The following is a 16,703-nucleotide window of genomic DNA, read 5'->3' as shown; positions in this document are numbered from 1 at the left end:
AGAAAACAGGAGCTGCCTCAAAGTTTTTTTTTTGTTCTAGGCTACCTGGCTAAAATGCCTGCTCGCTAGCCTAACTTCCTTTCATGGAAACAATGAGCCAGCAAGTTAACATTAGCCTACATATTGAACTTCCATCCTCTCAGGCACAATATATGAATTTATAGTTGGATCAGAATCGCTGTTATAATCATTGGCCAGTGTGGAGAATTAAGTAAAACCAAATCCCTATCTCCATCCATGACTAATTTAGGAAAGGGACAATTTCAGTTAGCTAGCTAGCTACCTGAGGAACAACCCAACGAGCTGCAACAATTCAATTTTTTTCTGTCAATGAGGTTTGGTTTTTGATGTAATGTGATTGGTGTGAAGCCAAATCCAAACTGGCTTCAATTTACACTATTTTTTGGTGCGCCAGGACCATTCACAGTTGAGCTCGCTCAGTTTAGCTCAACACTGATTTGCTATTATTATTTTTAATTTTTTTATCAAGGGATGCCAAATTCTTGCTAGCTTCCCTTGCATTCAATGCTACGGGCAGCAACAATATCATACTTTTTTTGACCAGACAGCATCAGATAGGCTACATATACAGAGACGGAAGGGTGCTGTTTCGCTCGCTCGGCTGCTTTCTACAATGTCATACATTCAACCTCTTGCGAATTGCAGGAAAATTATGAAACACAGAGATGAAAAGCACATATTCTACTTTTTTTTGGTACAGTTTATGGGGAAGCCTGGCATCCATGAAGTGTGAAGACATGAGACAATATCATGCAGATTCTAGGATTTTCTTTGCATGTGAACTTTGCTTGTTTACTGGTAGATCTTGGGAATAACTTTTCCTCAAACCAATCTGCCTAAATCTGAATAGCTTTCAACTAGAAATTGTTGTTAGTTTCAAAGTGTGCATAATAAACATAGAGATAATGGTATGGGGGTATGGCATGGCCCACAATGGCAACTTTTCCCCCAAATGTAGCAATGTTCATGGGATTCATGGACTAATCATGGGAATCCTAATTGTCCCTAGAATTTCTAAGCAAACCGCTGGAGGCAGGGCTTTCTCCTATAGAGCTCCATTTTTATGGAATGGTCTGCTTACCCATGTGAGAGACGCAAACTCGGTCTCAACCTTTAAGTCTTTACTGAAGACTCATCTCTTCAGTGGGTCATATGATTGAGTGTAGTCTGGCCCAGGAGTGTGAAGGTGAACGGAAAGGCTCTGGAGCAACGAACCGTCCTTGCTGTCTCTGCCTGGCCGGTTACCCTCTTTCCACTGGGATTCTCTGCCTCTAACCCTATTACAAGGGCTGAGTCACTGGCTTACTGGTGCTCTTTCATGCCGTCCCTAGGAGGGGTGCGTCACTTGAGTGGGATGAGTCACTGATGTGATCTTCCTGTCTGGGTTGGCTCCCCCCCTTGGGTTGTGCCGTGGCGGAGATCTTTGTGGGCTATACTCGGCCTTGTTTCAGGATGGTAAGTTGGTGGTTGAAGATATCCCTCTCGTGGTGTGGGGGCTGTGCTTTGGCAAAGTGGGTGGGGTTACATCCTTCCTGTTTGGCCCTGTCTGGGTGTATCAACGGATGGGGCCACAGTGTCTCCTGACCCCTCCTGTCTCAGCCTCCAGTATTTATGCTGCAGTAGTTTATGTCGGGGGGCTAGGGTCAGTTTGTTATATCTGGAGTACTTCTCCTGTCTTATCCGGTGTCTTGTGTGAATTTAAGTATGCTCTCTCTAATTCTCTCTTTCTTTCTCTCTCTCTGAGGATCTGAGCCCGAGGACCATGCCTCAGGACTACCTGGCATGATGACTCCTTGCTGTCCCCAGTCCACCTGGCCGTGCTGCTGCTCCAGTTTCAACTGTTCTGCCTGTGATTATTATTATTTGACCATGCTGGTCATTTATGAACATTTGAATATCTTGGCCATGTTCTGTTATAATCTCCACCCAGCACAGCCAGAAGAGGACTGGCCACCCCACATAGCCTGGTTCCTTTCTAGGTTTCTTCCTAGGTTTTGGCCTTTCTAGGGAGTTTTTCCTAGCCACCGTGGTTCTACACCTGCATTGCTTGCTGTTTGGGGTTTTAGGCTGGGTTTCTGTACAGCACTTTGAGATATCAGCTGATTTACGAAGGGCTATATAAAAACATTTGATTTGAATCAAATATCAAATTTTTCAAAAACGAAATGTATAATGAATTTTTTCACTGTAATTTCCTAGGCCAGGGTTTTCCAAACTCTGTCCTCAAATCAAATCAAAGTTTATTTGTCATGTGCGCCGATGACAACAGGTGAACCTTACAGTGAAATGCTTAATTACAGGCCCTAACCAACAGTGCAATTTTAAATTAGGTGAACAATAGATAAGGAAATAAGAAACAACAGTAAAGAGACAGTGAATAATAACAGTAGCAAGGCTATATACAGTAGGGAGACTACATACAGGCACCGGTTAGACGGGCTAATTGAGGTAGTATGTGCATGTAGGTATGGTTAAAGTGACTATGCATATATGATAAACAGAGCGTAGCAGTAGCGTAAAAGAGGGGTTGGCAGGTGGTGGGTGGCGGGACACAATGAAGATAGTCCGGGTAGCCAATGTGCGGGGGCAACGGTTGGTCGGGCTAATTGAGGAAGTATGTACATGAATGTATAGTTAAAGTGACTATGCATATATGGTAAACAGAGAGTAGCAGCAGTGTAATGAGGGGTTGGGGGGCGGCACATAATGCAAATACTCTGGGTAGCCATTTGATTACCTGGTCAGGAGTCTTATGGCTTGGGGATAAAAGCTGTTGAGATACCTTTTGGTCCTAGACTTGTCGCTCCGGTGCCATTTTATTTTATTTAACCTTTATTTAACCAGGAAGGGCTCATTGAGATTAAAATCTCTTTTTCAAGAGTGCCCTGGCCAAGATAGGCAGCACCAAGTCATTACAAAAAAATTAGACAGACAGACAACATGAAAAACTACAAGTAATCTAGTAAAAACCATTAAATTCACAAGAGTATAAAACAGCAAATTAAAAACATTGACAGGTCAGGGAATCATCCTCAAAAGACCATGGCGCAGAGTACATAAAAGCCATATTACCAAATTCAGTTCGGACATTTGGAACAGTTAGCAGGATAAAGTCCAGTGAACGAAGAAAGTACCCACCACATTTCTGAACAATAAAAATGCACAAATAAAAAGGTAGTAAACCCAAAATGGCTTTGTATACCAGTGACTGACCCTACGAGTGACTAGAGAAGGCCAGCCATCCCTGGTATACAAAGTGCAGTGGTGCGTAAGGGTTTTGCAGTTTAAAATAAATCTCAAAGTGCCACTGTAAAGAGTGTCAATTGATCTCAATCACTGAGTGTAAGCATTCATATTTAAAATATCCCCATAGTCTAGTAAAGGCATAAATGTAGCAGATACTAGCCTCCTTCTGGCCTTATTCCAAAAATAAAATCCCAATTTCAGCTTCAATTGTTTTGTAAGTTATTGAATATGCAATTTAAAAGAGAGGCCGTCATCAATTAAAATTCCAAGATATTTATATGAGGTTACAGCCTCAATCTCCTTGCCCTGACAGGTAGTAATAGGTGAAAGGTTCAGAGGTCTATTTCTTGCATTAGAAAACACCATTAGTTTAGTTTTGTCAGTATTGAGGATAAGCTTCAATTGACACAAGGTATGTTGAACAGTATAAAAAGTTTGCATGTTCTGGAAAGCTTTTGTAAGAGACGAGGCACAACAGTAAATAACAGTATCATCAGCATAAAAAGGAAGTTGTGCATTTTGGACATTTTTGTCTAAATAATTTATATAAATAGTGAATAAGAGAGGACCAAGTACAGGGCCTTGGGGCACACCATTCAAGACAGACAATTTAACAGACATAAGCCCATCAAATTGAGTGCACTGAGTTCTATCAGACAGATAGTTAGCAAACCATGCAACTGCATGCTCCGAAAGACCTACACTCGACAATCTCTGCCTTAGTATAGCATGATTAACTGTATCAAAAACCTTAGAGAGATCAATAAAAAGTGAGACACAGTGCTGTTTTTTGTCAATGGCGTCAGTGATATCATTTAAAACCTTCATGACTGCTGTAATTGTGCTATGCTTCTTCCTGAAGCCCGATTGGTACATTGATAAAATAGAGTTAGTAAATTTAAAAAACTCTTTTAGCTGTTCACATACAAGGGTTTCAAGTATTTTCACCAGGGGTGACAGCTTTGAGATTGGCCTATAATTATTTAAAAGAGTTGGATCTCCCCCTTTTAAAAGTGGTAGGACAAATGCTGATTTCCAGATCTTTGGAATTTCATTACATTCCAGGGTGAGATTGAACAGAGATGTAAGTGGTTCAGCTATGAAATCAGCTGCCAGATTTAAAAAGCAGGGTTCCAAAAGATCAGGACCTGCAGGCTTTCTCTGATCTAAGGATTTCAGGGCTTTATGTACCACCTGCACTGAAAATGGCAAAAAGCTAAAGGTTTGACCAGCTCTCACTGGTTCATCCACACAGGGTTGTACAGAGACAGAGGACACTGAATCAAACAGCCTACCAGATGATACAAAGTGCTTATTGAAACAATTCAGCATTTCAGTTGTCATATATAGCAACGGAGTCCTTCAAAACACATGATGGTAATTCATTAACATTACTGTTACCAGACATAGACTTAATAGCCTTCCATGTGGTAGTAGAGAGAACAGTCTATGACTGGGGCGGGTGGGGTCTTTGACAATTTTTAGGGCCTTCCTCTGACACCGCCTGGTGTAGAGGTCCTGGATGGATGGCAGGCAGCTTAGTCCCAGTGAAGTACTGGGCTGTACGCAGTACCCTCTGTAGTGCCTTGTGGTCGGAAGCTGAGCAGTTGCCGTACCAGGCAGTGATGCAACCAGTCAGGAAGCTCTCGATGTTGCAGCTGTAGAACCTTTTGAGGATCTGAGGACCCATGCCAAATATTTTTAGTTTCCTGAGGGGGAATAGGCTTTGTCATGCCCTCTTTATGACTGTCTTGGGGTGTTTGGACCATTCTAGTTTGTTGGTGATGTGGACACTGAGGAACTTGAAGCTCTCAACCTGCTCCACTCTAACCCCGTTGATGAGAATGGGGGTGTGCTCTGTCCTCCTTTTCCTGTAGTCCACAATCATCTCCTTAGTCTTGGTTACATTGAGGGAGAGGTGGTTGTTCTGGCACCACCCAGCCAGGGTTCTGACCTCCTCCCTGTAGGCCGTCTCATCATTGTCGGTGATGAGGCTGCACTGTTGTGTAGTCTGAAAACTTAATGATGGTGTTGGAGTCTTGCCTGGCCACACAGTCGTGGGTGAACAGGGAGTACAGAAGGGGACTGAGCACGCACCCCTGAGGGGCTCCAGTGTTGGGGATCAGCATGGCTGATGTGTTGCTACCTACCCTCGCCACCTGGCCTTTCAAAGCACTTCATGGCTATGGACGTGAGTGCTGCGGGTCTGTAGTCATTTAAGCAGGTTACCTTGGTGTTCTTGGGTACAGGGACTATGTTGGTCTGCTTGAAACATGATGGTATTACAGACTCAATCAGGGACATGTTGAAAATGTCAGTGAAGACACCTGCCAATTGGTCAGCACATGCCCAACGCACACATCCTGGTAATCTGTCTGTCCCAGTGGCCTTGTGAATCTTGACCTGATGAAAGGTCTTACTCACGTCGGCTACAGAGAGCGTGATCACACAGTCGCTCTCATGCATGCCTCAGTGTTGCTGGCCTCGAAACAAGCATAGAAGTGATTTAGCTCGTCTGATTGGCTCATGTCACTGGGCAGCTCGCGGCTGTGCTTCCCTTTGTAGTCTGTAATAGTTTATAAGTCCTGCCACATAAGACGAGCGTCAGAGCCAGTCTAGTACGATTCAATCATAGCCCTGTATTGGTGTATTGCCTGCTTGATGGTTCGTCGGGGGGCATTGCAGGATTTCTTATAAGCTTCCGGGTTAGAGTCCCACACCTTGAAAGAGGCAGCTCTACCCTTTAGCTCAGTGCGAATGTTGCCTGTAATCCATGGCTTCTGGTTGGAGTATGTACGTACAGTCACTGTGGGAACGACGTCCTCGATGCACTTATTGATAAAGAGAGTGACTGATGTGGTGTACTCCTCAATGCAATCAGAAGAATCCCGGAACATGTTCCAGTCTGTGATAGCAAAACAGTCCTGTAGTTTAGCATCTGCTTCATCTGACCACCTTTGTATTGACCAAGTCACTGGTGCTTCCTGCTTTAATTTGTGCTTGTAAGGAATCAGGAGGATAGAATTGTGGTCAGATTTACCAAATGGAGGGCGAGGGAGAGCTTTGTATGTGTTTCTGTGTGTGGAGTACAGGTGATCTAGAATGTTTCTCCCTCTGGTTGCGCATTTAACATGTTGATGGAATTTAGGTAAAACTGTTTTAAGTTTACCCTAATTAAAGTTCCGGGCAACTGGGAGCACCGCCTCTGGGTGAGCGGTTTCCTGTTTGCTTATTTCCTTATATAGTGGACTGAGTGAGGTCTTAGTGCCAGCGTCCATCTGTGGTGGTAAATAAACAGCCACGAAAAGTATAGATGAAAACTCTCTTGACAAATAGTGTGGTCTACAGTTTATCAAAAGATACTCTACTTCAGGTGAGCAAAATCTAGAGACTTCCTTAGATTTCGTGCACCAGCTGTTGTTTACAAATACGCACAGACCGCCCCCACTCGTCTTAATAGTGTGCTGTTCTATCAAGCCAGTGCATTTTATATCCTGCTAGCTGAATATCCATGTCATCATTCAGCCACGATTCCGTGAAACATAAGATGTTACAGTTTTTGATGTCCCGTTGGTAGGATATTCTTGATCGTACCTTGTCTAATTTATTGTCCAATTATTATGTTGGCGAGTAATATTGATGGTAAAGGCACCTTTCCCACTCTCCTTCTCCGGATCCTTAATATGGATCCCTTAAGCGCTAATCCCGCTCAAATCCCGTTAGCGGGATTGATTTGACAACATCCAGTGAAATTGAGCGCGCCAAATTCAAACTACAGAAATATTAATTTTCAACCTTCACAAAAATATAAGTGTAATACATCAAAATAAAGCTTAACTTCTTGTTAATCCAGCCGCTGTGTCAGATTTCAAAAAGGCTTTATGGCGAAAGCAAACCATGCAATTATCTGAGGACAGTGCCCCGCATACAAACACATGAAAAACATATTTCAACCAAGCAGGTGCGACACAAAAGTCAGAAATAGCCATACAATAAATGCCTTACCTTTGAAGATCTTCTTTATGCATTCTCAAATGTCTCAGTGACACAATGAATGGTCGTTTTGTTTGATAAATTCCTTCTTTAAATCCCCAAAATGTTCAATTATTTGGGGCGTTTGATTCAGAAATACACCGGTTCCAACATGACTAAAACGTTTCTAATAAATTACCTGTAAACTTGGTCCAAACATTTCAAACAACGTTCCTAATCCAACCTCAGGTATCCTAAAATGTAAATGAATCATCAAATTTAAGACGGAATAAACTAATTCAGGATAAAAACAACGTGAAGTGCGCTCCAGTTCACGCTCAACAAAAGTCTAAAGCCCTTCAGAGTGACACCTACAAAGAACAGCCCTACTTCTTAATTTCTCAAAAGAAAAACATTGAACAATTTCTAAAGACTGTTGACATCTAGTGGAAGCCATAGGAACTGCAATCTGGGCCCTATTAAATCAGGTCTCCCATAGAAAAACATTGGAAAACACAGTGACCTCAAAAATGTTTTTCCCTGGATGAATTGTGCTCAGGGTTATGCCTGCCAAATCAGTTCTGTTGTACTCACAGACATTATGCTAACAGTTTTCGAAACTTCCGAGTGTTTTCCATCCAAATCTACAAATAATATGCATATCCTAGCTTCTGGGCCTGAGTAGCAGGCAGTTTACTTTGTGCACACTTTTCATCCGTACGTACTGCCCCCTATCCCAGAGAGGATTTGATAAGCGGCACCCTGCACTGTGTCCTCTGTGCCTGTGTCTTATTCTTTTGCCATTAACGGGAATGTCAGCCTTGTCGGGTGTTCGCAGTATATTCTGTGCTTCCTGCTTGTTGAAGAAAAAAATCATTGTCTAATCCGAGGTGAGTGATCTCTGTCCTGATGTCCAGAAGTTATTTTTTGCTGTAAGATATGGTGGCAGAAACATTATAGACAAAATAAGTTGCAAATGACACGAAAAAAAAACACATAATAGCACAGTTGGTTTGACGTCCGTAAAACTGCTGTCATTTCTTTCGCCGCCATTTTATTGGTGCATATTTTGGGTTTTGCCCTAGTGTAACGGATGTGAAACGGCTAGCTTAGGTAGCGGTGCGCGCTAAATAGTTTCAATCTAAATAGTTTCAATAGTTTCAATCGGTGACGTCACTTGCTCTGAGACCTTGAAGTAGTGGTTCCCCTTGCTCTGCAAGGGCCGTGGCTTTTGTGGAGCGATGGGTAATGATGCTTCGTGGGTGTCAGTTGTTGATGTGTGCAGAGGGTCCCTGGTTCGCGCCCGGGTATGGGCGAGGGGATGGTCTAAAATTATACTGTTACACTAGCACTACACAGCTGATTCAAATAATCAAAGCTTGATGAGCTATAGGGCAAAAACCGAAACGTGCACCCATGGGTGGCCCCAGGACCGAGTTTGGGGAACCCTGTGACTAGACTAATCAAGTAAGGGCCAATCAATCAAGGCACAATTGCATACATCAAAATGTAGAGACCATTAAGCTAAAGGAATATTTGATTACATTTAACAATATCTGATTATTGAAACATGGTTTATTGTTTAAAGGGAAACATTGTATGTTTTTCTCTACTGTCTTTGTAAACAATGCTACAATCAAATGACGTATGCTCTCTTTGGCGCCCCTAGCTGCAACATTCTACCAACTTTTAAAGGGAAAGACGAGAAGGTGGCCTGAATGAATGGAATACTTTTTTTGATGGTTGAAAATCGGAGGGACAGACTGTGAGACTAGGCGGGGAATTACGTCGCCGACTTCGAGTTGCTTCACTTGCGCGAATGCAATGTAGAAGAAGTCAATGGACGAAAGTTGCAAGAGAGTAGTCTGTGCTTCTTTCACCTATGGTATAATGGACGATTAAAATAAATAGTAGTATTATCGTGAGCTGGTGAGAGGGAGGGGTGAACGCTACGGTGGTTGGACAGTTCAAGCCTATTTAGGACGTAGATGTCGAAAATAATGATTTTCGTGCAGCAACAGGTTACTGCTGCATAGTGGAGTAGACCATAACAGCGTGTCCTTTTGTCATATTGCAGAATTTACCTTTAGGCGGTGTTTATTACTTGCGTGATACCTATTCTGCACCAGTCAGCAATTATCCTATTCCATTTTGGTGGAGACTGAGTCAGCCGTGTGACAGGTTAGTTTATTCACGAAAGGTTGGATTTATTTCAATGCATTGTTTTTTTAACAGGTTGACTGCAGTGCTCTCAAGCTAACTTATTGACAGAGAACAAATACACGAGCACGCACGGCGTTCCAAAAAAAGAAGACAGTGGTTTTAGGCGAAATGGAGAGTGATAAAATGGCACATTAATGTTAAATGCAAACTTCAAGACCAGACCATCAGAATCTACCATTCATTGAGAACAGACATGAAGACGACCAACCATAGGTGATCTTCTCCCCTGGGATGTGTTGTTGGTGAGTTTTCAGGCGAAGAACCAAAAACAGGACTTAAATGGTTCCAAACAAGTGGACCATGAATTCAGTTCTACAGCACAAGTCACCGCCAAGAAGTTGGCTTCGTCTCCGACTACGACTCCGTAAGTGTCCTACACCAGCCACTGTTATATTTTCTCTCCTCTCTTCATCATTCATTATCATATACACAACGCGACCAAAAGTATGTGGACACATGCTTGTCGAACAATTCATTCCAAAAGCATGCACATTAATATGGAGTTGGTCCTCCCTTTTTGCTGCTATAACAGCCTCCACTGTTCTGGGAAGGCTTTCCACTAGATGTTGGAACATTGCTGCTGGGACGTTCTTCCATTCAGCCACAAGAGCATTAGTGATGTCAGGGTATTAGGCCCAAAGTTGACGTTCTAATCTCAAATGTGTTCGATGGGGTTGAGGTCAGGGCTCTGTGCAGGTCAGTTCTTTCACACTGATCTCAACAAACCATTTCTGTATGGACCTCGCTTCGAGCACGGGGGCATTGTCATGCGGAAACAGGGAAGGGACTTCCCCAACCTGTTGCCACAAAGTTAGAAACACAGAATCGGCTAGAATGTCATTGTGTGCTGTAGCGTTTAGATTTCCCTTCACTGGAACTAAGGGGCCTAGCCCGAACCATGAAAAACAGCCCCAGACCATTATTCCTCCTCCACCAAACTTTACTTTTGGCACTATGCATTGGGGCAGGTAGCATTTTCCTGGCATCCGCCAAACCCAGATTCATCCGTCGGACTTCCAGATGGTGAAGCGTGATTCATCACACCAGACAAAGTGTTTCCACTGCTCCAGAGTCCAATAGCGTCAACCTTTCATCACTCCAGTCAACGCTTGGCATTGCGCATGGTGACCTTAGGCTTGTGTGTGCGGCTGCTCAGACATGGAAACCCATTTCATGAAGCTTCCGACGAACAGTTGTGCTCACCTTGCTCCCAGCGGCCGTTTGGAACTCTGTAGTGAGTATTGCAACTGAGGACACAGGATTTTTACACACTATGCGCTTCAACACTTGGTGGTCCTGGTGCCACATTGAAAGTCACCGAGATCTTCAGTACGAGCCATTCAGCTGCCAATGTTTGTCTCTGGAGATTACATGGCTGTATGCTCGATTTATTACACCTGTCAGCAACCTGTGTGGCTGAAATAGCAGAATCCACAAATGTGAAGGGGTGTCAACATACACTATATAATACACAAAAAGTATTATCCATCCTTTGGTCTCACACAGTGTCCTTGAACTCATATGGTATTTATGACAATCTTGGCCTCTATTCCCTTGTGGAATAATTTCCTTGGACTGATCTGGAGTCTTCCATTAGCCAATGTCATGTAAAGGATGATGTATTTAAGAGACTTGCACGTGAAGATTCTTTTTTTCCAGGACTAGGCCTTACCTTTGTCTTGAAAACTGTCCCATAATGTCTGACTGTGTGTAGTGCTTACAGAGATTGCAATAAGTTGCTCGGAGAAGACATTATGTGGGCCGGACTCTGATACAGAGCTTTGGCCAAGAGTTAAGGCAGGTAAACAAGAACATTGTCACCTTGACCTCCAGCACCAAGTGTTTGCTTGACACAGTTCAGTCTGTGAGCTGACTAGATTACCAAGGCTGGCAAACCAACACCTCCCCAAGTTGAAGACTGTCGTTGGCAAATGACCAGAGAACAAAATCTTCACAGTTGGAGTCCTATGACCAAATTATTTTGGTCTTGGACTTGAAAGCACCTAGATGATAAATCTGCTGAGAAACCACACTGTTGAAAGAGGAATCTGAATCTGGTTGTAGTAAACAGATTCAACAATGTTATTGATAGCTTTTTTCAAACATTTTGCCTTGGCTTGCCAGCACACCTTCTCTCCAGCACACGTCAGAGAGAAGGGTAAACGTTGCACTGGACAGCATTCTTGACTTGAAATGTTTTTTTTTTTAGCTTAAGTAGGCAAGTCAGTTAAGAACAAATTGTTATTTTCTATGACTGCCTAGGAACAGACAGTCTTGTCTACTAGATATTCTTTAATTAATTACAATTACAATTCTGCAACAAGCATTTTCACACAATACTGCAACGAGCAGTCCGCTAGTTATTCAGCAACAATGGCCTCTTTTACCCTTCATCTTATAGGATGTACAGCCAGTATATTATAGTCTCAGTAAGTGACTGGGTTTGAAGTTTTGTAGCCTAATTGGTTGAGTCTGGAAACCTTCAATGTTCCATGCCACCAGGTCTTAAGCCTCTGCTCTTAAACACACTGGTCTAATCTGGGAACAGATGTCTTGTCTGGGCTCTCTGCACAAGCACAACAAGAAACAGCCTTCCTTATGGATAGAATTCTGTACACATAGGCTACAGGATATTATGGACATAATTACAGCCATCATAATTCATGATACCTATGTGTGTAATTTACTGTAGTTTGTTTGACAAGTGAAGTTGCCACCAGTAGCTGGGTGTGGTTTTAGTGTATGATGTAGAGCCTGGAAGGTATGTTGGGAGGTTGTCAGAGTTCCATGCCATGGGTCTTTTCTTAGGTTATTTAAACCAGCGTGTCCCAAACTCAGTCCTGCTAACTCCAAGGGGTGCACATTTTGGTTTTTGCCCTAACACTACACAGCTGATTCAATTAATCAAAACTTGAGAATGAGTTGATTATTTGAATCGGCTGTTAAGTGCTAGGGCAAAAACCTAAAAGTGCACGTGTTTGGGAAAGGCTGCTTTAAACACACAGCCTGGTTTAATCTTCTTTAGCCTGGTTTAATCTGGGTGCAGATTTCTGTCTGGTGTGTTTAGGGGTCCCTGGCTCCTGGCTCGTTTTGGTTTCAATATCCTCCTTTGGAGACATTCTACTATTTCTTCTGTGATTTCATTTTACTTTTCCTCCTTTTACTTTCCTGACACTTCCTTCCGCTGTGGTCTGCATCATCTTGTGGTGTTTGTTCAGTTTTTTCTTTATCTCCTCTTCCATAGCAGGAAAGGATTGCCCCATGGGTAGGTGAGTGTGACTGTTGAACTCATTGCTTTATCTTTGCATGATACCCATCTGTTCCAGAGCGTGAAAAGTCTGACTACCAGTGTGTCCATTTTTACTACTCAAGATCGGTCTGTGAAACTGCATGGAGAATGTTTTGACAGTTTAAAATATATGTTTAGTTTGTCATCTAAGTACATGGACAGTTGCCCACTGTGGGAAAAACAATTTACAATTCAGTGTTGACTATTTCAGAACACAGATAAGATTGATACGACTGATGTGGCTTACCTACTATTGTGGCAAATGTGGCATGGTTTTAGACTAGGGACCAACCAGCCCCTTACCTTGAATCATGTGAACGTGTTCACATTTACAGCTGAATCGACAGATGAAGTCATGGCCATAAACCTGCTCCCACAGCTGGACGCTAACCCCCCCCCCCCCCCTCGATCGTTGCATATATTTTCCTATCATCCCTCATTCTTTTACAAAGTACACTTTAAAACACATGGGAGGGAATGGCAACCAAAGCTGTTGTCCTGTCGGTGTTGTCAGGTCTCACCCTCACCCTGTCTTGCAGGTCTTATTAGCCTCGTTTTAGCTGGGCTGTTCTTTAGGGACCCAGACCTGTTGCTGGGGGATCTCGAGTTTGAGTTACAGGTGGCACAGAGACACTGCTTTTTACCCTCAGGAAGCTGGAGACACTCTACCTCTTTCAGTCAGCTGGGACATGTTTCATTTGATAGCATCGACAAGACTATTGGGTTTTACGATGCAGTTATCAGACATTGCTCTAATCAGAGTGGACGGTATAGGCACATTTGAGGTCTATGAATTCAGTAATGGAATGAGCTATCTCAATATAGAACAATATTGGAACGATTCAACTGAATGATTGGATTCATGTAGGGCTTGTGCTGTCGTTCCAGCTGAACATTCTGTCTTCGTTTTGGTATTTTAATTTTTTATTTTATTTCACCTTTTATTTAGCCATGTAGGCTAGTTGAGAACAAGTTATCATTTGCAACTGCGACCTGGTCAAGATAAAGCACTGCAGTTCGACACATACAACAACAGTTACACATGGAACAAACAAACATACAATCAATAATACAGTAGAAAATCTATATACAACATGTGCAAATGAGTTAGGATAAGAGGGGTAAGGCAATAAATAGGCCATGGTGGCGAAGTAATTACAATATAGCAACTAAACACTGGAATGGTAGAATGTGCAGACGATGAATGTGCAAGTAGAGATTAGAGGTCAACCGATTATGATTTTTCAACGCCGATACTGATTATTGGAGGACCAAGAAAGTCTATCGATTAATCGGCCAATTTTTTTTTTTTTTGTAATAATGACAATTACAACAATACTGAATGACAACTTATTTTAACTTAATATAATACATCAATAAAATCAATTTAGCCTCAAGTAAATAATGAAACATGTTAAATTTGGTTTAAATAATGTAAAAACAAAGTGTTGGAGAAGAAAGTAAAAGTGCAATATGTGCCATGTAAGAAAGCTAACGTCTTAAGTTCCTTGCTCAGAACATGAGAACCAATGAAAGCTGGTGCTTTCCTTTTAACATAAATCTTCAATATTCCCAGGTAAGAAGTTTTAGGTTGTAGTTATTCTAGGACTATTTCCCTCTATACCATTTGTATTTCATTAACCTTTGACTATTGGATGTTCTTATAGGTACTTTAGTATTGCCAGGGGTCCAAAATGTTTATTTAAAAAAAAAAAAAAAAAAAAAAATCTGCAAATCTGCGCCCAAAAATACAGATTTCCGATTGCTATGAAAACTTGAAATCTGCCCTAATTAATCGGCCATTCCGATTAGTCAGTCGACCTCTAGTAGAGATACTGGGGTGCAAAGGAGCAAGATGAATAACTACAGTATGGGGATGAGGTAGATTGGATGGGCTCTTTACAGATGAGCTATTTACAGATGCAGTGATCTGTGAGCTGCTCTGACAGCTGGTGCTTAAAGCTAGTGTGGAAGGTAAGTCTCCAGATGTAGTGATTTTGGGAAAGAAAAAAATTGCAGCAGAGAACTGGAAGGCGAGGCGGCCAAAGGAAGAATTGGCTTTGGGGGTGACCAGTGAGATATACCTGCTGGAGTGCGTGCTACGGGTGGGTGCTGCTGTGGTGACCAGTGAGCTGAGGCGGGGCTGGGGCTTTACCTTGCAGAGACTTGTAGATGACATGGAGCCTGTGCGTTTGGTGACGAGTATGAAGTGAAGGCCAGCCAATGAGAGAGTACAGGTCTCAGTGGTGGGTAGTATATGGGGCTTTGGTGACATTTACATTACATTTACATTTAAGTCATTTGGCAGATGCTCTTATCCAGAGCGACTTACAAATTGGTGAAGTGGAACAGCCACTTGACGGATGGCACTGTGATAGACTGCATCCAATTTGTTGAGTAGAGTGTTGGAGGCTATTTTGTAAATGAGATCGCCGAAGTCGAGGATCAGTTGGATAGTCAGTTTTACGAGGGTATCTAGATTTCATTTTGGATTGGAGATGTTTAATGTCAGTCTGGAAGGAGAGTTTCCAGTCTAACCAGACAACCTAGGTATTTGTAGTTGTCCACATATTCTAAGTCACAACCATCCAGAGTAGTGATGCTGAACGGGCGGGCAGGTGCGGGCATCAATCGGTTGAAGAGCATTCATTTAGTTTTACTAGCATTTCAGAGCAGTCGGAGGCCACGGAAGGGGAGTTGTATGGCATTGAAGCTCATCTGGAGGTTAGTTAACACGGTGTCCAAAGTAGGGCCAGAGGAATACAGAATGGTGTCGTCTGCGTAGAGGTGGATCAAACAATCACCAGCAGCAAGAGTGACATCATTGATGTATACAGAGAAGCGAGTCGGAGTCGGCCCTACCCCTGACATACTAAACTCTATCAGAGAAGTAGTTGGTGAACCAGGCGAGGCAGTCATTTGAGAAACCAAGGCAGTTGAGTCTGCTAATAAGGATGTTGTGATTGACTGTGTCGAAAGCCTTAGAAAGGCAGGGTAGAATTGATATATAGGTTTGTAGCAGTTTGGGCCTAGAGTGTCTCCCCCTTTGAAGAGGGGGATGACCGCGGCAGCTTTACAATCTATGGGAATCTCAGATGATACGAAAGAAAGTTTGAACAGGCTAGTAATAGGGATTGCAACAATTTCGGCAGATAATTTTAGAATGAGGGGTCCAGATTGTCTAGCCTGGCTGATTTGTAGGGGTCCAGATTTTGCTGCTCTTTCAGAACATCAGCTATTTGGGGGAAGGAGAAGTGGGGTAGGTTTGGGCGAGTTGCTGTGGGGAGCGCAGGGCTGTTGACCGGGGTAGGGGTAGCCAGGTGGAAAGCATGGCCAGCCATAGAAAAAAGCTTATTGAAATTCTTAATAATAGTAGATTTATCGGTGGTGACGGTTTCCTATCCTCAGTGCAGTGGGCAGCTGGGAGGAGGTGCTCTTGTTCTCCATGGACTTTAGTGTCCCAGAACTTTTTGGAGTTTGTGCTACATGATGCAAATTTCTACTTGAAAATGCTAGCCTTAGCTTTCCTAACTGCCTGTGTGTATTTGTTCCTAACTTTCCTGAAAAGTTGCATATCACGGGGGCTGTTCGATGCTAATGCAGAACGCCACAGGATGTTTTTGTGCTGGTCAAGGGCAGTCAGGTCTGGAGAGAACCAAGGGCAATATCTTTATCTTTATTTCACCTTTATTTAACCAGGTAGGCTAGTTGAGAACAAGTTCTCATTTGCAACTGCGACCTGGCCAAGATAAAGCAAAGCAGTGTGACACAGACAACAGCAGAGTTACACATGGAGTAAACAATAAACAAGCCAGTAACACAATAAACAAATCAATGTCACAGTAGAAAAAAAAGTCTATATACAGTGTGTGCAAAAGGCATGAGGAGGTAGGCAATAAATAGTTACAATTTAGCAGATTAACACTGGAATGATAAATGAGCAGATGATGTG

The 16,703-nt window shown here is 42.7% G+C and overlaps 1 protein-coding gene across 1 annotated transcript in view; it reads left to right on the top strand.

Moving 5' to 3' along the window:
• Positions 1–9,726: 9,726 nt before the first annotated feature.
• The window catches only part of plekhg5b (pleckstrin homology domain containing, family G (with RhoGef domain) member 5b), a 118,967-nt gene continuing 111,990 nt past the window's right edge, over positions 9,727–16,703 (top strand). Inside the window, exon 1 of the mRNA XM_064922406.1 lies at positions 9,727–9,826. Coding sequence (XP_064778478.1) covers positions 9,742–9,826 — 85 coding nt within the window. The 5' untranslated portion in view covers positions 9,727–9,741. The remainder of the gene's footprint in view (positions 9,827–16,703) is intronic.

Source organism: Oncorhynchus masou, chromosome 18, assembly GCF_036934945.1.
Source record: "Oncorhynchus masou masou isolate Uvic2021 chromosome 18, UVic_Omas_1.1, whole genome shotgun sequence".
Lineage (NCBI taxonomy): Eukaryota > Metazoa > Chordata > Actinopteri > Salmoniformes > Salmonidae > Oncorhynchus > Oncorhynchus masou.
Note: the sequence above shows the minus strand (reverse complement) of the source record. Positions and strands in the feature narration are given on the sequence as shown.